The 21,493-nt window shown below is 37.7% G+C and overlaps 1 protein-coding gene across 1 annotated transcript in view; it reads right to left on the reverse strand.

Annotated features, from left to right (window-relative positions):
- Positions 1–2,718: 2,718 nt before the first annotated feature.
- Positions 2,719–21,493, reverse strand: part of CUL3 (cullin 3) — a 55,158-nt gene continuing 36,383 nt past the window's right edge. The window contains exons 7-16 of the mRNA XM_059855278.1: positions 20,875–21,020; positions 17,808–17,984; positions 16,603–16,773; positions 15,138–15,245; positions 11,895–12,019; positions 11,435–11,531; positions 10,329–10,463; positions 5,242–5,428; positions 4,352–4,497; positions 2,719–3,712 (exon numbers count right to left, since the gene is read on the reverse strand). Coding sequence (XP_059711261.1) covers positions 3,581–3,712; positions 4,352–4,497; positions 5,242–5,428; positions 10,329–10,463; positions 11,435–11,531; positions 11,895–12,019; positions 15,138–15,245; positions 16,603–16,773; positions 17,808–17,984; positions 20,875–21,020 — 1,424 coding nt within the window. The 3' untranslated portion in view covers positions 2,719–3,580. The remainder of the gene's footprint in view (positions 3,713–4,351; positions 4,498–5,241; positions 5,429–10,328; positions 10,464–11,434; positions 11,532–11,894; positions 12,020–15,137; positions 15,246–16,602; positions 16,774–17,807; positions 17,985–20,874; positions 21,021–21,493) is intronic.

Genomic DNA, 21,493 nt, shown 5'->3' on the forward strand with positions numbered 1-21,493 from the left:
CCAACCCTTGCTCTAAAGGGCTCCGTGGATGGGGAGCTCAAGATCAGAGTGCAGCTCCCCCTAAGCACTACAAGGACCAAAGCAGAGCCAAAGGGTTTGATTGAGCTACAGAGGTTCTGGCTAGTTTTGGACATGCAGAGGCCACAAGTAGTTCCAGTTTTTGGTACTTCTTTAAAGACTGGAACCCCATCTCTGTGCAAGCTTATCCCAACTCTGCATTATGAAAGGCTCTATTACCATATGTATATATATGCAAGTGCCACCCATCAGGCACTACACAATTTGACTGCAGTAAGTGTGAATGAAAATACTACAGCCATCCAGCATATTTAGTGCAAAGCTTCTGTTTCCACAAGGTGAGGGAAAGTAAATCTGACACCAGTGGCTGATTCTAAATAAGCAGTAGCCCGTAGAACAAATTGTGTTGCATTGGATGCTTCGGGTCAACAGAGCAAAGTTTTTCTTTGGAAAAGAGGAAAGACAATGCATTCAGGAGTAGTTTAACATCACAGACTTGGTCTGCTTGGCATTCATTTATTCTGTGCATTGTGAATTAATATGGATTAATTCCAGGGGACATAAAGAGTAAATCAAAGCTGCAAAGGTAGTGAACAGGGAAAAGACCAAGAACTGCACCAGGGATCCATAGGATCACCACATTTGTTATGATGGTAAATGAGGAATACTCTAAATCCTTTTAAATAAATTCATGTACAAGGAAAATACATGCCTACACATCTTCAAACAGCTATAAAACTCAAACCCTACTTTTAATTTTAAAAATTCCAAAGAATTAAACTCCAAGTTTATTAAGTCTTGTTACTGCATTTAGCTGCACATTAATGCAAAGAAACCAAACTTATTAATAACTGCACTCACACATGTAATCCATACAATCCTACAAATGAAATTTTAACAAAATTACAAAGAAGCTTTAAGTAGAAATTAAGAGAGAACTGAAATAAGGCTTAGCAGAATTTTACTATATATTGTAAATGAAATCCCTCTAAGATACAAACATGTAAACATCAAACTCACCTTAAGCACAGTCCTAGTGACGTCTTGTTCTCTTACTGGAACTTTCACATTCTCCATTTTTCAATCCTCTACCTCATGTTCAATGGTAAAGGGCATATTTTTGAAATCTGACTTCAGCAGAAGTCTCTTCCTGAATAGCATCTTCAAAATTCTATTAAAATTGAAACTATACTCTTAATATTTTTCACTGAAGACAGCCATCACCACCTGCTGTTCTTCTGGCAAACACTCTTGCCCACACAGCTTTTAAAAAGACACTCTTCAACACCTAATTATACAGTCACTCACACAACATTCAGCCTCAGCCTCCCAAAAGCCACCAGAAGTGGGAAACTTCAGCTGATGTACAACAGAAGTACAGAGGCAATGCACAGGACAAAGACCTCCTGCCCCAAATCACAACACTCACATCTCTGTAAACTTCATAGGGAAAAGGACTTGAACCCATTCCTCCCCTGCAAAGCACATGGGAAAACATTAACATGCAGTATCACAACACTGATGCTAATAAAGAGTCAGTTATACATAAAAGAAAACCTTCATGTTGGTACATGGAAGAGTGATTTACATTTTGAGGAAGATGTTTCTGTTGACTTTAAACAAAATCAAACCCCCAGATCCCTGTGTTTAGTACTGTTGTACTGTCTAAACAATGACATCTCTACTGAAGATTTGCATACCCTGTGCAGAGACAGAGGTGTTTTAGTAACAGCCAGCTAACACCTTTTCAATAGGGCCAATGGCCCAGCTCATTTCTTTTGGGGATAAATTCCTGATGGACAAGGGCAAGAAAGTTCTTTAGCCACCACCTCCTTCTGCTGATCCAAAAACTACTCTGTGTGTGTGTGTGTAGGTGTGTTGGGGGTGTGCAGTAAACTTAAAGCTTCATAAAAAAATCTTCCCAATAGTCAAGCTAAAATATCATGCTAATTCCAGTCCCTCTCTTTAGAAGAAATATCCTACTTTTGAACAACAGCCAGGACTTGTACCTTAACAGGCTGGAGAGGGGTAAAATTGTGGACACATTGTGAAAAACACCCTCCAGTCACACTGGAACGTTGCACCAGCACCATGTACTCGTTTAGCACAGCCCATCAAGAACTGCTCTGGCAGATGCTCTACAATCAAGCTTTTCTTTTTGCTTCATTTCTAGCTCTTCATATTGGAAAGTCCATCCTAACAAAATTTTCGAGATCTATGGGTGAAAGTAATGTGATCCAAGACAAACAAATACTGTTCTGAATTAAAGCAGAAAAATAGTTATGGCTGGGAAAGCACAGAATATGTGCATTGGAATGTCAGAAATATGGTTTAATAAAAACTGCAGTACAATGCACACTCAAAAAATTTCTAACTGTGAGAAGAATGATGCCACCAAACTGCTATTTTTAATCTATTTTTGCAGCATACTGTCAAGAAGAAAAAAAGTTTCAGGGTAAGAACTAAAATTTTCATTACAGTAACAATTTTTTATTGCATGTTTAAAATGCATTTTTAAAAACAAATAGTGCACGCTGGCTTCACTTTAATCTCCTGAAATATGCGTTTTTGATGGGAAGCCCTGGGGCTACACCTCCATCTATGATGTTTATTAACAAAATATAATCCCAGTACATACCCAGGGGACAGTATTTAGTTCCAAAAGATTGTCAACCCTGTACTCTAACACACTTGAATTAGTTGTTTGTGTACACTAAATCCATTTATTTTAAATTTATTTTGTCTACATTTAGTGAAATAAAAACATCGCCCTGTACAATCCACCATCAGCAGTGAGTACAACAGCAAAAATTATTATACAGTTTATACACACTAAAATCTTGTCCTTTTTCCTATTAAGAAACCAGAAAAAAACCTAATCAATATAGAGTTTAATTTAGAAGAACTCAAATTACAGAAGGGAAAGCCAAAATTATTACGGTCTTTTCTGAGCCCCCAGAAGTTCCTGATTCATGTTGTTGGAACAGTGAGTGCAGCTGGAAGAGTGAAGCATGCTCAAGTTGTCTTCTTGGGTCTTCAAAAAATTAGCAAGTATTTAAATAAACATGTCTAGTTAAAAAAAAAAACATTTGAAGCAGAGCAAGGTAAGAGGGAATTTTGCCTTACCACTTGTGGTTTCTTTTAAACCCAACTTATACAATGCGCGAAGTGCTAAGCAACACTACAGAAACACATTTACATCAACACTGAAGATCTGGGGAAATGAAATTCCAACAAATTTATTTTTTTAAATGAGCTGTATTTTCTAAAGTCATTTTTATTTCTCTGTTTTCGTACAGTATTGAAAACAAACGCGGCACATTCACATTTTCCCGAAGAATTGTAAGGATGATCTCTACAGGGATAACGTTGAAAAGCCTGAAGCTCAATTAATTCATGTCAAAAACTCTCAAAAGGAGTAAAAGGCTTGATCTGAATGGTCTAGAACATGTACTGTAATTTAATAGAGAAGATGGTCGTCTTAATATTAATGATTTAAAAGAACTTCCCAGTTCATGCGAAGAGTATAGTCCAAGAATAAATCAAATTTTCTGAACGCATTTTATGCTACGTAAGTGTATACTTTGCGATCCTCAGGTGTTCGTGCCAAATATTCTCTCTCAATAAGTCCTTCAATACGTTTTTTAATAACAACTGGACTTGGTAAGAATCGGGCCTTCAGCTGCTGAGTTACCTAAAACAAAATAAACCCAACAATATAAAATCACAGCACACCGAAAATCTTGATGTACCCTAACAGAACACAACAACCAGAAAAATGTATTAAGACAGAGATGGTGACAACAACAATAACTAAAAAGCAGCTTGCAGACTTCTGACAGTCCCTCCACTTGCTTGCTCATGTTGGGGTATGATTCAAAGCTCCACAGAGGCATGGTCACAAGCTGAGAATGCTCTCAGTTTCACAGCTCTAAGGCAGTTCAGAAGTGCAAAATGTGTCACGTCCTGGAGCTATGTGAGCTCAGCAGTGAAAAGCAGCAGGACTGCTTCTCTGCTAAGAGCTCAAATCTCTCAAACCTGGACCCAAGAGTCAGTAACAAGATCAAAGCCAAAAATAATGTAAAGCACACTAGTTTCCTTTTCAAGGAATTTAACATCATAACAGCACTAAAAGTAGGAAGGAAAATTACATACACCCATGAGTACATCCTAAAATGAAGGGTAAGGGTTTAGGTATGTCTTCAGATAGACACGGAGAAAAGAAAGGATGGGTTAAATACAGCATCTCTCAAAAGCCTTTCAGAATCATGTTAGTAAAAGCTGTGTAACTTCAATGAGATAACAGCAAAAGCAAAACTCTGTACCAGCATACCTCTGCTACTAGCACATTGTGCTGCATCTTCTTTCTAGATTTCATTATCCGAACTATAGCAGCTTCTATCTCATGTTTTCTGTCATCATCTACTTTCTGCCTTGTTTCTTTCCTTTCTGGATCAGATTCTCCTTGTTTGGCAGCAACTTAAAGAAAACAGAGAATGTAAATTATGTTAGCAAAATTAAAATGTGCTTCATTGTGTGTTAGCTTCACTATTTATTTTATCTAGACATCAAGTTATATTTTCCCGAGTTTTGACATTTTCAAAGTTGATTTTTTTTTTTTTTAAATGAAAAGCAGCCACAAGAACATACTAACACTTTCTGGCATATTTTGATAGCAACTGACAAGATAACAAACTGTTATTTAATTACGACTATGTTAAAATTTGAACAGTACTCAAATCTGCTTACAGGCACAAGCACCAGCACTTCTATAAGCTAATGAAGTGGTGATCATACACTCAGCTTCCTTATTTGTTAAACCCAAATCACTGCCCAAAACCATTATAAGCTACCTGGTACTTGAAAATGGCTGTTGTATCATGGGCTAAAAACATCACTCATTTCACTGCAGTACAGCAACTTATGAGGCAATTTTCCTATTTCTGAATCAATCAGTAGCATAATTTTTCATATTATTTTTTAATTTGAATTATATTTTTCTTTCAGTATTTCCTGTAAGAGATAATTATACATTTTGTAAAGTAAAAGGCTTAACTGACTTCCACACTTATCTTGGCATTTGAATTTTCATTTTGATGCAACTAATCACCAAGAAAATAATTCTCTCCTTTTACCTCTATGGACATTAATCCTGCAAAAGATAATTTGAAGTTTTAAGGCAGATTTGGGACTGCAAGAGAGTAGAATATAAGGCTAACTTACCCGTCTGAATCTTGACTCTGTGTAGTTTAGATGTGAACTGATCATTCACTGTAAATATATGACCATTTTCTATTTCTTTTGACTTGGGCTCTTTTGTGAGAACACGTTGTGTTGGTTTGCCACATGCAAGGGACTGTAGGGCTCTAACCAGTTCTCTTTCAGGGATATCAGTTTCTTGCTGAATTTCCTAAAGAAGAATACTTAGTTAGCTCACGGCTGTGGCAGAAGTATTGTGTGTTGCACACATCAGGGATTGCTTAAAAGTAATACTGTGACAGTTGTGGCACTTGAAAGGTCAGAACTCATTCAGCAACAAGGTCTCAGTGGGTACTGTGCAAAATGATCCACCTGGGTCAGCAGTCAGCAAATTCTGTCACATGAACAGTCACCATGAGCTGGAAGGAGAAGAATGAATAACCAGCTGCTCCATTTCCCTGCGATTTCTGAGAGGGCTGAAAGGATTTGTTAACTGTTTCCAGGGTTTGTTGAACAGGGTGAAACCAAACCTTGTGACTAACTCAGTGATGCTGTTCATGACCAAGAGCTGCACAAACACTTTTGTGTTCAGCCACACTGTTAAAAAGATCTTTATAAATGGAGCAAACAATGTCTGGTTTCACTGTAGCATACAAATACTCTAGATCATAATACCTCCCTTCTGAATAGCTCCAACAATTTATTTACAGCCCAGATGCCTTTGGCTAGAACTTCTCCAGGTGAAATACAAAAAGAGCCCATTACAGTGCAGCAAATATATGAACTTTGAAGAAGACTCTTTGTAAAACATGTACATAACCTGGTGTACCTCTGTCAGTGCTCTCAAGAGTCAGCTGAGAGATGGATGTTAGGCAAGTCAACAGTGGTCATGAGCTAGTAAATTAATTAGACTGGATGCAGAATGATGCCTTAATATGCTCTAGGAGAAGGCCAACTATGCTGCTCTCTCAGACCATATGTGTTTACTGAGCTCTCATTCAGTAAAAGTTTGTTTCTTCTCATCTCTTTTCTTCCTATTTCTAGCCTGAGGAAACTGCAGACACTTCTGATTTCACATTCCCATTCAGACTCTTGAGGGACTTGTAGCAGCTAAAGAGAGAAAACAAACCTTGCAGACATGCAGCTGTCCACAAGAGCTATCCCTTTCTCAGCTTCCCCAACTTTGTTTCCAAGGCCAGTATTCAGCCCTTACACTGTCCCCATAAACTCCTGATTCTTGTGGCACACAAGTCCATGTCATGACCTTAGATTAAAAACACCAGTAACAACTCCAAGTGGTCAAAATGCTAAGATCTGCAAAGAACTATAAACAACTTGTTAAAAGTTCTTTAAAGAGTGACCAGAAAAATCAAACTAAGTTCTATCAAATAATGTTATTTCTTGAGTATACTCAAGTTATTTCTTAAATCAACCCAGAAAAAACAGCCACTTTTCTGTCATCAGGCACCACTGACAAAAATGATTTGGATGTAGTGGCTTTGACTCAGACTTTTATCAGGAATTAGACTGCACCTCATGCACAGCACCTCACTACCACCAGCTCCCTGTGATGCCAAGGCTCAGATAAAATAGGCATTATTTTTCAATTTGACCCAACACTACACACAGAGAGGTGACTTTACGTGAAGCCATGCAAAACTGTTTTGACATAAGGTCAAGTTAACTAGAATGAGGTAAAAAGAATAAAAACCAAGTCAAAAAAAAAAAAAAATCAGGATTTTTGATATCTTCTGCTTATAGAAGATTTGGAAATACTAAAACGTTCCTAAGAGTATTCTTAGCATAATGCATTCAGAAACATTTATACCATTTAAAATTGTGAATATCCACATGTTTCAACTATTTCCTAGTATCAAATTGTTTCTTCCCTAGCTGCTCACAGAAAGTTACTATTTCTTCCTTTGCGGCTTTATTTCAAACACAGTCGTCACCTTCACACATTTTTTTTTTTAGATTCAGTACACAGTAGTATTAAAAAAAAAAAATCCCAAGAAGCTATAATCCTTTACATGGTCACAACAAAAAAAACCTTACTGTACTGATCAGCATAAGATTCACCAAACCAAGGGAAGGTGAAAGACTTTAGAGCTTAGATAAATGAAAAGCCTTGAAGGTTACAAACCAAACCCAGCTTATTAATGATGTAATGCCAGTGACATGCAGGCTCCCAAACTGTGATTTTTGATCAACAATTAAAATTAATCCTTTTAAAACACCATCGGTTCTACAAGGCCATATATATATATATATATATATAAAAAAATATTCTGCTCTTAACAAAAGTGAAACTAAGAGCAAAAGGGAATTTGAGGGGGTTTCATGCTATCCATCCTTATATAAACCACTATTTGCTGTTGTACTTCACTCTGCAGCTGAGCCATGAACACACTTGAACCATCTCACTTTTAGAATTTATAACCCAGCATTAAAGAAAGGACCATAAAGAATTGCACTGCAATATGCTGCCTCAGAAGGAGCCAGAAATTTCAAGCTGAATAAAAAAAATGCAGCTATGAATGTAAATGGGAATAACAGATGTTCCTGTGCTCTCTATGCCTCAGCCTGTGTATAACGTTTTCCTGAACATATTTTTATGTAGATATTTGATGTAGCAGTGAGAAATGTATACTTCTTCCTCATCTCCAAAAATGCCTTATTTTAAAAAACACATTAGATTTGTGCACAGGAGTAGTACTGATTACACAATCTCAGTGGTAAAATATTACCAAGTGAGAGCTCTGAGGGCTACAAAAGGATCATTCCAGGTATGGAACTCTGTCAAGAAGGAACTCTGTCAAGAACACATTATTAGAAAGAAAATGTGCAGAAAAAAACAAAGGAAAAGAACTGTCATCTTGTTGAAATAATAAAAAGTATTTTTAGTTTTATTTACAGACTGCAACTTGTGTACCTTCCAAAGCAGACAGCAAAAGAGGGAACAGGTAATCTAATTTGCAGTTCTAGTTTACAGTTCTAATTTCACATTTTTGTGGAATTATTCCACAATTCTACTATGGTCACATTTGTATTTCTTGTTTGATAAACATAAAGAGCCACACTTATTTCTGATGCCATTACAAAAAGTGAGCATTTCACCTTTGAAAATACTGAGTTGTAATGTAAATCAACTGAAAAATATGTTGAGTATAAGACTTGATTAGAAAATGAATTTGTAGAAAAAAATTAGCATTCTTTGAAGGCCTGCATGAAGATTCTTCCTCTTCCACTTCAGTAGCATTAACCTACACCTATATGGCCAATAGCTATTTTGCATATATAAATAAAATGGTGCTGTGCAGGAATACAATAAATGCATACATTTTTTGTGAAGAAATTTTTCTATGCAATAATCTTGTAAGTTTCCATAGTATTTTATGGATAATTTTTGCATTATCAGTATCCCATTTTCTCCCTCAATCACATGGCCTAATGGTTATTAGGATTATTATGAGGATCTTATCAAGTTTGCAATTAATAATCACACTGAATGCAAAATAAAACAGCAAAGTCTGTTCAGCTGTGAAGGCAACTTCAGATGAATCTGTTGAGCTGTGAATGTGCAGAAACACTTTGTGTATCAGACAGCTTTAGGATACACCAGCACACACAAGTCAGCTCACGTGCTGTGCTGCACTGAAAGCACTCATCTGACACAAGAGAGAAGGAATGGTTGCCCAGCACTCAGCAGTTCATCAGGGTATCCAGTAATCAATGAACAAAGATAAAATGCATTCTCCCCTGAAGTGTTCACAAGCTTTCCTGGCTGGGGTTAAAGACAACTCCCACATACTTCACCAAAGAAACCAAACAACACAAATATGCCTCCTTAATGTTTTAGTTCAAGTTGGACACAAAGCAAGAGCTTAAGAACTCCCAAACCAGAAATAAACAAAACATACAACCTAAAATAAGATGGACAAATTTCTCTGTCATCTGGTCTTGGTAAAATAAAGTATAATTTAGAGCATGTATTAAAAACTGTATTTTTCACTGCTCTCCCAAGTGTTATTTATTCATATATGGGTAAGGCTCTACTATCATTAAGCTTGCAATTTGGTGGAAAAAGGCAGCTACCAGCCCAAAATCAGCTTCAAGAAAAAAGAGCTGTTAAGTTCCCCTCCTTGTTTTCACTCCCTCAAATATTCTGCAAAGTCCTCAAAGCTGTAATGCTCCTGCGATGGATCTCATAACACAGAGGACTTTGTGTTCTAAAATAATGTTCTAAATTATCAGTAGTTTATTAAGAGTCCCTTATCAAATCCTGCCTTCCTTAATCACTACTGAGACCATTTCAAAGGAACTTACTTTATTAACAGGCTAGAAATATGCCAAATAAGCTGAAAACACAATCCAAACAAAAAGGCAGATGATTACTATGCATAGCACAGTCAAAAGCAGATGAGAAAACCTGGAAATCAACTGTTTCAAACTGCACCCGTACTGCTTTTCAAGGCTGCCAATGCTCTCTCAAACAGAAGATAATGTCCAAAACAAAACTAACAATTTATCTTAACAATATAGTGCGCACACAACAAAGCACATGATCCTCCTCCTCTCCTTAAGCCTTCTTCATCATCATCATCTCAGCAGACATTTCAACCTTTCTCAGCAACACCCCTCTGGTCTCCTTGTTAAGAATCTATCCAGACCCTTTTTCACTGTCCTTTCTGGCTGATCAGCTCAGAGTAGGGCTGGAAGTTCTTTGAAGCATGGTCCAGCCTGCCAATTTTACTTAGGTATTCAAGAAGCCAGGATACAAACTCTTCCCCACCCTCTGGCCTCTTAATCCAGCTTCTCAAAGACAAAATGAGGAAATGGAGCCACCTGCTGCATTTCAACTTCAGCTTTTCTACAGCTCAGTGGCCTAGAACAACCACACTCACAATTCTCAAACATTTCTGAAACCTTCAACCTCCCAAAAAATTTCCTCCCCAGAACTGCTTGCCAGATGCATTGCTAATGATCTGCTTGGCCTGATCCATACTCAAATAAAATGAGAGGCACCTGATCTTCAAATGCCTAACTCAAGAGGACAAGAAAGTGCCCAAACCAGTTTTATTTAGAATCAGGTAAGAAACCCACACACTTACCTCAAAAGTGTATTTTTCTCTGTTGTTAAATAGCATTAATATTGTCATCTGGAAAGTGGAGACTTGCAATATGTGCTTCCGTGTATTTGAGCCAGTTACTTGGGCACCTCCTACACCGACTTCTGAGCCATCTTCCTATTTTAAAATTCCAAAACTACTGTTAGATTATTCTTCACTGAAAAATGTTTTATCCTGATAAGATCAAAGCTTCACGATGAAACATTTCTCTAGGAGATCAGCCTACAGAAGTGACAGAAAAGCAAACACCTTGGGGCATGGCCAGGATGCTCCTCCAGCAGCTGCCTTACAATGCCAGGGAGGCTGAGCTCCATACAGAGTCCAGGCCAGGCCATCTACAGCCACCAATCAAACACTGACCACTGCTAAGCATGGAGACTTCACCACCTCTGAGGCCCCTGTTCCATTACTTATCCATCCTTCAAGTTCTCATAAGCTTATCTTTAAAGTTATCAACATATTTATCCTACAGTAACACAATTTCAACATCCTCACAAGTGCATGTTATTAATACTTTGTTGTAAGAATTTTGCTTTCATTTTGCATTGCCTCCTACATCCCCAAACATCATACCATTACTAGTTCCAGCTTAGCATTTTAGTGTTGGTCTAATCACTACAAAATGCCTTTCCTGTACACATACAAATTAAGCATTGTACTTCTATAAACTCTGCTAGAGTCTTGTTTTTGAAAAAATGTTGTCTACATTGCACTCTGCATATGAAAAGCAGGCTAAACTTGGCTTAGCAAAAAGAAGTAACAAGTCTCTTTTCACTTTTCACTGACAGTCAAAAAAATCCAAACCACTCAAACCATTGAGGTCCCTTCAAGATCACATTTATTACTTTTCTTCAAGTAAAAGATGATGCTGAGTGATGCATTCAAATTAAATTCAGAGGGGAAAAAATGTCAAAGCAAAACTTCTACACAGAAAGAATCAGACTATAAGGCTGATGGAAAGCATCTTTTTCTTATTCTTACATTCTCAATGGGTTTGCTTTTATTTTACAAAATTCTGAAGTTACAAAAAAATGCATTTGCTTACTTCTACCAAAAGATACAATATTTATACAATCTTGATTCTCTACCTTTTTAACAGGCCCGTAGAAAGTGGCATTGAGATCTGCAGAGCCCATGTGATGCTGGAGTGTCAGCTGTCGCCCACTGTGTTTGGCTAAATAAAATCTGTAATAGAATTGAAATGAAAACAATATATAGCTCACATTTTGTACTGACGAGGAAATAAATTTTAAAAGTTACATAGCCTTTTGGAGCTATTGAGGACATTCTTAAAACAGTTTTGCTTTTTCAAAACATTAACTTTTGTCAGAATTTTATTTAAAATCTCCCAAAACCTCAAGCATCATAATGCAAGTATTGCATTCTCTAATTTTCACATGAGCTGAGAAAGAACAGTTTGCCAGCACATCTTTAACAGTAAAGCTGTTAAAAAAAACATCTGTGCAGGTAAAAACCAAAAAATCTGTACAGCTAAGTTTAGAAAGTTTCTTCTTAAACCTCTACCTAAAAATCTGCAGTAATACATACCTTCTAAATATTTCAAAAGCATGTCTGGGAGCTGGAGGGATGTTGCACTTTGGTGTGGCTGACTGGGTAGGCCAGTAACCTGTTGTGAGGACACGCACTGTGAGATCAACACCTCCTAGTGAGACCTAAGGGGAATTGGAAGAAAACATACACTATTTTAAAACAAGACCATGTTTCACCACTTTGTCTGTATCAGTGTAAAATACTTATAATTTTGTCTAGCTACAAAAGAAACAGACATAGCTGTAAACATTCCTTTTACAAAACCAGACAAATACATTGCTTCATCACTATCAGAGTAGATGGTACAGCAAAAATCCTCTACATTATTCCCCTCTGGCATTTAAGACCATACAGAATTGAACAAAAGGAATTCTTAATCAAGAACTAAGTGTCTGTGATCATAAACAGAACTTGTGATACGTACAACAAATCTTTGTAAATAGGGTTTTTGATGACATGCAATAAAGCCAGGTTGCATGAAATGTGTCAGTTTCAAAATAACTCTTTCTAAATGCACTCTCTGGAAGTAGAGAGGAAATACTGCCTATCTAATGTTAAGCTCCCAATGGTTCATCTCTGGGCTGCAATGCCAACAGTTACTCACTTTTGCACAGCCCACCTACTCTCTTTCCCTAAGGACAGCCATGACTCTCAATATTCAGCACTGGTGAGGAAACATTTCCCAGCTCAAGTGCTGATCTATAAAGATGTGTTGGTAGATGATAAAGGTCTGGCTACCAGTGATGCATAATCCTCATTAGGTATCCCAACTAAGTTGAGCATTATTAAGCTTAAAATTGACTTTCAGCTTTAGGAGGTAGAACCAATACCTTCAAAGAACACACATTATGGACAAAAAAACCAAAGCAAACAATATTCAACTTCTATAAATCAACTACCCAGAAATAGAGCACATTATGTTTTAGAAGATCAAGACCTGCCACCCGAACTCAAACTTTCACTATTCAATAGCAGAGTAGCATTTCCATGCACTACAGGAGAGTTTTTGTCTTGTGTGTACTGAATGCCTGTGTGCACCAACCAGCTTGTGCTCAGGAAACTTCTGATAAACCTAAACAAGCTTCAACAATTTTCTTCCTCCAGACAAAGTGTGGGAAAAGGCCATCAGTGCAGACAGAAAGATACAGAAAATATATTTAACTGGAACTGAAACATTTGAGTTGAGATGGCAACAATTTCCCAACATTTTTTGGTCTTTGCCAGACCAGAACACAGCACTAATTCAGAATGTCTCCCATCCTACACTATGAGCACTAAGCAGTTGGTAAGACAAAAAAGTTTTGGCAGCACTTTATTTACAAGATGTCTTTTCAGCATGAAAATGGTATGAACTAGTGGAAAGTACCCTGAAGTGACCCAGTCTTTACAGAACTCCAAGATATGTTCCAGGATCACAGTTACAGAAATTTCTCAATCTAGAAGCCTGGACTTCCCCTGGTGCTGAGCTTTCCACTTCCTGAGAGCAAATCAATCATCTACACAGACCTTGGCACTGCCCACATCTCAGGATAGGAGACGCAGAAGGAAACTTTGCAGGTAGGATTATTGTGAGAAAAGCAGATGCCTGACACCTCTAGGAGGCACTGTACACATTCAAGGCATTGAAACTGTTTAAAAAGGAGCAAAACAGACTATTTCATATAAAATACAGTATCACCAGCAATTTAACAGTAACAAAATCCTCCAAATCTTCCTGAATTTCCTAAATAGTACTTCTGGAAATTTCATTAAAAGGCCACAATTAGGCTGACCACAAGGAAACCATCACATGAGCTGCTGGTGTCTTGCCAAGAGAAAGATGAAGTTTCAAATAAAGCCTAACAGAACATCTGTTAACATTTTCAATTCATCTTCTTAGCTGTATATAGCTAAAAAGAAGATAGAGATATCATTTATTAACTCACTTATTTTAAGATTGTCACGTAAAGTACATGAATCTTTAAGCACAACCCCCTCTTTCCCTACATGTCCAAGCCTTCCATGCTACCAAGTAAAGGGAATACTCCAACAATTTTTTATTGAAATTTATATTTCAAGCATTCCAGAAGCAAAACATGACTAGCCTCTAAAGCAGAGAAACCAAACAAACCAGTAGTAAAGCTGCCTGTCCAAAAACACCTTTATCCACTTCCTCTCCATCCTCTTCTGATTCCCCTTAGAGAACATGCTGTTCTCCTACTCATGATGAATCACAGAATGCTGATAAGGAGGACTTCAGCCAACTGCTTCAAGACAACAAAGATTTCATATCACCTTGCACAAGCAGGGACACTGGACAGAGTATATCCATGAAAATATTCCTGGCTTCAGACTTCTGAAACTGACTCTAACAGGCTTGATGTACTGACCCTACTTACCTGCACACAGGGAACTACTTGGCTGTTTATGATACACTATTAAGTGCTACTGTACTTTTTCTGTACTGAGCATCAGTACAGAAAAAAAATGTTTTAGAGCAAGTAAACTGATAGCTCAAAAAACAGTGATGTCTCCCTAAAATATTAGAGGGGCCTACTTTTACAAGACAGTATAATTTTCCTAATTAAACAACTAAATAAATATTTGACAATTTGCAAGAAAACTTCAAAAACTAAACTTTGAAATTTGCAATATAATAGCAGTTTTAGCAAAGACATTAACTGTGCAAGGAAAGCTCAACATGAGATGGTGTGCTTTGCAAATACCTGCAGCACGCGGTATTTTGCTTTCTCTTAGCAAAAAAATACACATCACAACTGACGATTAACCTTGAAGAACGGGAGGCTTTGCTGGGAAATACTCATGGGAGCTGGCAGCTGGTCCCTGGAGGGCAGCACGGCTGGGCTGGGCCGGAGGTGGGCACAGCTGGGCAGGCACAGCTGGGCAGGCACAGCTGGGTCGGGGGCGGGCACGGCGCGCCCCCTGGCGGTGCCGCCCGGCAGAGCCGCTGAGCCGTGCAGCCACGGCCCAGCCCTTTGGACAACACGGATTTTGTGGAATGGAACTGGCACTACTCGAGCTGTGGATGGAAGTCCCAATTGACTCCAGCATTTCAGGAAATGTTGATACAGTTTGTAAGATAAGACACACAGTAAAAAAAGGAACAAGCTGTACAAGCTGACCAAGTCCTTCTCACATATGCATTTACCAACAAATGAAGAACCTCAAGCATGGGCACATGTGCAGGGTGTGTACTGAAGCAAAAGGTCAAGCACAAAGCACACAGATCCCAGCACTTACCCCTGTTGCCTGAAGATGTTGCCTGAACTCATCCATCGTTGTGTTTGAGATGCTCATGTCCCTGAACATTCCTTCCAGTTTCGACGTGAATTGACATCCACATTCAGTCTAAAAACACACAAAATAATTTGTTGTACCAGCACTATGATAATAAAGCTTCTGACAGGCAAACTGCAAGACTAAATTTAGTTATAAATCCCCAAAATTACATTTCTGTACTTTTGGTTACTGGACTTTCCATTTGCATTACATTCAGCTCTCAGAAAAGATTCCTATCTTATATCAAGATCTAACCCTACAAAGATCTTAACTTGCTTTCCCTTCTCTTTTCTCCATTATTATATTTTTGTCTTAGACTTCTATATCATATTAAAAAACCGTGAAAGCTTATCAAATCAAGATATGCACCTTTACCTGCTTTTAACACAATTCTGTAAAGGGGAATGAACCCTATTTATATCACAAGGAAACTCCTGTTGTCCTAGGAGTGTTTTATTTTGAAGGCTGACTGCAGATTACCCAGCAAGATTCCTAGGCCTTGTGAGAATCAGGAACACCTGCACATGGACAGATGTGCACAGGCAGGTCTGTGTGCCTGTGAATACATGGGAAAGGAAGCCTGCTAGATTCAGCATCCTGACCACTCTGCAGCTCTGTAAGAAAAGAGGGCACTTCATGTGCACTGATTCACCTTGCAAATGCATGTGTGTCCTGTGCTTTCTGAATCACCAGGCTCAAAGTGGTGGAGGGGTAATTGAGAAGGAATTAATACTGAGAAATTTGGAGAAATCTGATACAAGCAGGCTTGGCTCACTGATAGAATATGAAGTTCAAAAATAAGCATCAGTGCAGTTTGATTTTAGGAACCTTCTGCTTCAGAAGTGCTCTAATAATTTATCATGCAACTTGAGAAGAAGCTGCAACAGAACTTTGTTGAAGGTCTAGTCAACTTTAGGCTTTATCTTCTTCTCTAACTCTTGGTCTATTTAATCAGTATTTACCCAGCTAAGGAAAATGTGTTTCTAGAGACTGATACAAAGATTATTTTTTCTCAAACCACTTAATCAAAAAGGACTTGAGCATTATAACCAGTCTGCTGATGGAGACAACTAAAAACCACACAAGCAATAACAAACTTGTACTGTAAATAACGGAAAACCCAGGACAAAACACAGTCTTCAAATTCAGTCGCAGCAGTGGTCCTATTATTTAAAAACTCAGAAAAAAAAATTGTTTTCTAGATTGCACTCTCATCACAGGGGCTTTTCAGTATTTCCTTTTATTTTCATGAAAATATTTGAAAAACCTTTTGTAGTTTCTCTTGGGGCTTTCAAAATCAGCTCTGCATTTAGCAGCCATCAAGATTAGTATCACCTATACGTCTCATGTAAAACCAGAAGAAACCATATTTATGAAAAATACAAAAGAAATAAAAACCCCTAAAAAGTATGCAAGTATGCCTTACCTTTAATTTGGAGATCATATTTTTCTCAGAGTCATCTGAAACACTCTTATTTGTGAGAAGCCTTCTTGCCAAGTGCTGCTTGTAATAGCGTTCAAAAACATCTTTCTCTTGCATAAACCTGAATAAAACCATTGCCTTATCCAATATAGTTTCTACTTCTTGCTCTGTTAGCTGTAAAAGAAATAATTTGCTGGTTTTAATCTTCCAGCATAAGTGTCTTACACAACCTAAGTACTTCAAGTAATTCAGAGCAGCAGATGGTCTAACAGTAGCCAACAAAACTGGTCCAATATATGATTGACAGCTGAAAGAACAGTGCACTAACTCAATAAAGTGGAGTAAGAAATAGATCTAAATGAAGGAAAGGCAAGAGCAAGGGAAAAGAGAAACAACTAATGGGTAGAATTGGATAAATACAGTAGAAGTTCCTGGGTAAGTTTTAAACAGCATGAGGGAAATCAGTATTAAGAGTAGAAAAATTCATTTGGAATTAAAGTTTTTAACTGTTAAGACATCTTTTGCAAAGCCTGTCTAGTGCCACACAAGTAAAACAATTATTTGTTTTATAAAAAAATAGAATTTACTATTTGATTCCCAAAGCCCAAGCTGTATGCTCTAATACTAAGTTTTATTTGGAGTAACTGAAGCCTCAGCTGAACCATCCTGTCCAGTTCTGGATTCTGTACCTCAGAAAATGTCATGGAAGAAGCTAAGACTGAAGGCAACAGATGTACTCAGAACTAGAAGACAGATATGATAATAGTTTTCTGGTATGTAAAAACAGTAAAAAGCAGCAAAGACAAACCCTTTTCTCTAACCAAATTAATTTTCAAAGGAAATTATTAGATAATGAGAATAGCTGCCGAACTATAATTATACTTAAGGAAATTATATGTAAGGTTTCAAAATAAGAGAGCTGCAGAATCTACCAGAACTTATTTGTTTTTGAGACAGTATCTGCTGTAAGTAGTTCAGGTAGGCTGCTTCAGAGGTAGGTGACAAGCCACACAGATCTCGTTATGCCTGATTTTTCTCTAAGTTTAGATCCAAGTTGTTATGAGCTCAGACATGTTACATACACCTTTTTGAAGATAAAATTGTAATTTCTCTGAATTAAAAAATAATTCTTAGAAAAGTAGCTTAGTTTAATTCCATCCAGGTTTACAGAGCAAAAAGCATGATATTTTGAGCTCATTTATACTTACCCCCTTGACTCCCTTTTTCAGCTTATCATCAATAAATAATGAGAGGTACTCTGGAGACCTGGAGTTGAGGTTGAGGAAGTACTCGAAGTCACCCGCAATCGTCTGCTTGAAGAGCCGGTCGTTATTGAAAGACTCTTGGAGGAAGCGATCAAACCTACTCTTCAAGTCCAGCAAACCCTGGCAAAAATGAGAAGAAAGCAAAACCATTTTCACTGATGTGAAGTTGTACGCTGGGACACAATAATAATAGATGAGGCCATAGAGAAGACCAGATCTACAGTCAGAGGTTCTGCAATGCTCTCTGTTCAGCATTGCTAGAAAGTATCTGAAATGTAATTTGTCTTTCTAAATTTCTATTGCTGCCATGAATCTCTTAGAGAAGCAATTTTCACATAAACTAGCTAAAAGATTGGTGTCAAACACTGGTGCAGTTTGCTATAATACACTTCTCAGATTAAGAAAGCTTTTAAACACCCTTGTTAAATAGGTTGACTTCCTGTATTTTTGAATCAACAACTTAAAGGAAGTATTTGTTGCACTCATTAAGCCTTTTCTATTCCAAACAATATAGACAAAGTCAGTATCATAAACACAGCATATGGGAAAGCTGAGGCTGAGCACCAATTAAGCGCATCCCTAGGGCTACTGAACAAGTTTGAGGAGAAAACACACTGCAACAACAGGCCTAAACTTGTCAGTGTTTGCTTCCCTAATTTAATCCAGGGACATGTTCTGCATTATTCAGTTGTGTGTTTCTTGCTGATCATCAGAAGTCACTGGGAGCATATGAAAGTTAGATACATGCATCAGGGTCCTGAACTGAACCACCTCCTCTGAACTAAACCACTGGACTCTCAGCATCATTTTTAGATCTCCACCCAAGGTTAAAGCAACTGAGTATAGAAGGGGGAAGCACCTTAAAATCACCTGAGCACCTTGCTAAGTAAATATGATACACACAGGTTTTAACTGAGACAGCATTTGGCTGGCAGGGGGAGAGATTTTCACTTGAGAGTTAGATTTGTCAGGGACAACCACCGCCTGCAAAAACTCTTTAAGTTAAGTGATATTTACGTCTTTGGGTTCTTAAGAAACTATTCATATGCGGTTACTTAAAGAAGCCATTCAAGAATTACTCAAAGAAGTAGTAATATTTCTTAGGAACTCACCATCTCACTTAAAGGAATGATCTTTAGACAGGCTAATTAATGCGTATTAGAAATTTTAAATTCAAAGTAAATCCCACTATCTCTCTGTTTACCAAGGTTAGCTCATGTCTCCTCTCCAGGAGTACACCATCTGAACAACCTGGTGTTAAACAGGAGAAACTGTTAGTACCTTGAATTACAAAAGCATTTCAACATCCCTTCAAACTATTATACAAAGTTTTAAATCTAATCCCCTGGCAATGCTGTTGCAAGCATCTCACCAATTATGCTCAGGGTGATGTAATGTTGTGGAAGCAGTGCTGAGCTATGATGGAGTTTTTTTCTTGATAGTTTAATGCAGCTTCCATGTCTGTCTCCTTAGTGCTATTGTCCTTGACAGAGTCACATGAACATGGCTGAGATGAAAAGAGCAAGGTGGTTTCTCAATTCATAGATATTCCTCTCTGCTTCCACCCCCTCAGTGGAAGTGGTGGATAAACCTTTCTGGGGGCTTTTCAGTAACTGAATGTCAATCCCTGCCCCAAGACATCTTCATGAGATGCTGGAGGCCATACTGAGGGGCTGAGCTCTGCCAAAGCACATGGGCAAGTCCTCCTCAGCCTCATTTTGCCTTCCACCTTTGTGACAGAAAACCTTGATACTATCTTTATAATTAAGTTTTTAGATCTGTTTTTCTCAGTTAAATTTTTTACGATACCTCTTTAGGCCCATCAGGAGCTAAAAATACTTCAAAGTAATCCAGACCCTTATTTTCCACATAATTTGCACACATTCCTGCCACCCCCATCCACTTTTTTTTTTTTTCTAAATCACACTACCACAAATGTAAGAGTCCTTAATCATTAATGCTAATCATTTTTCAAGGGCATCCTCTCTTTTTTTAACCAGGCCTTGAAGAGGTGACTATTGTGCAAGCCTGGTAAGAAGTTTGCTTCAGCATTGCCAGAAAATTAATAATCCAATCAAAAATGTTTTTATACTCAAATGGCTTCTTCAAAGAGTAACCAGTTCTAGCACAGTTATTGTCTTCAAACAAAACAGCAGAGATTGACAGACATCCATTAAATGTTTCTCGTGAAGCACAGACACAAGGACTTGAACCACACATTTTAAAAAACCTCAATGTTTAATGAATACACGCTTTCACAAGAAATATAAAACATCTTCCAGCTATAGAAACACAGCTTTAAGGTTCAACAAACTCTAAAGGTTTTATATGCAAATTTAAAGGTTTTATATGCAAATTTCAAACCATCTTCTCAGAGACAATAGAAGAGAAAAGATGACAATTCTGAAGCATATTTTGTGATCTTGATAAATTAATGGTGCACATCACTTAGTGAAAGAGAACAAGAAAGAACACTCACATCTTTTAACATGCAGAACTGTTCTGTTTCTTATGGAGACAGAGAATGGAATGAGTAATCTGTTATGACTGATAAACACATTCACCCCTCAGTTACAGCTAAGCTTGCCATGAAATATTGCCATGTGATTTTTGCCTCAATAAACACTGATAGCTAATGTTACATAAAATTAAACAAAGTAGACACTATAAAGCTATTTGTCAGCAGACATACAACTCACTCTGGAGGCACAGCATTTAGGGAAATCCAAGAAGTTTCCAGCAGTTAGATAATTAGGCTGAGTAAGTTGTTTATTAAAAGCAAGTACGAAAAGCACGAAAACTTAGTATGTGCTTTCCAACCAATTTCAGTAAAAGTTCTAAACATGCCTGAAGATTCAGAGAATGTACATTAAAAAGCATTTATAAATTTAGCTTATTAATAACAACCCCTTTTGAATCAATACTAAGGCATACCACATAAATTGTGTATGTGGTGAACTGCTAATGTGGGGAATGTAGGAAAGAAAAGGAAGTTAAAGTATTTAACTACCTGAATGTAGTCAACTGGATTCTTTCCTTCTCCCTCTTCAGAAACCAGTGCTTTGCCTTGCTCTCTCAGGTATGAGCTCATGCACTCACACATTGTCTTCAGACCATTTGGCACACGGCTGAACAACTTGTACATGCAAGCAAGGTCTGCAAGGAAGAATGAGAGATTATGCAGGACACCTCTGTGTGTTACACTTCTGTAGCTCATTCATCTCAGAGCTAAAGCTGACAGTTGAAGTTCAGCCTCTTGAGCCACAGAAAGCATCCTGTAACAGCTCAGGCACCAGATTCTTCTGATCTCTTTCCTTGAGCCCTGACAGATGCTGACTGCAGCAGCACCAAAATGAACAGCAAAGACTGTATTCAATTATTCTGGGTTGTCTGTAGCAGGGAACCTGTTATTGCTGACCTCCAGGCCAGCAAAAGATGATGCTAATTCTAAAGGAGAGTGAACCTATTAGACCTTCAGCAAGATTATGCTTTCCAGGGGTATTTAAGAAAGTAGCTTCCAAGATTATCAATCCCAAAATCAAGCATTGCATCCAACTTTTTTTTTTTTTTTTTGAAAGCAAGTTAAACCAAATAGGACAGAACTAATGAGACGCTTGTTTCTGTATTAA

This window comes from Haemorhous mexicanus, chromosome 10 (genome assembly GCF_027477595.1).
Source record: "Haemorhous mexicanus isolate bHaeMex1 chromosome 10, bHaeMex1.pri, whole genome shotgun sequence".
NCBI lineage: Eukaryota > Metazoa > Chordata > Aves > Passeriformes > Fringillidae > Haemorhous > Haemorhous mexicanus.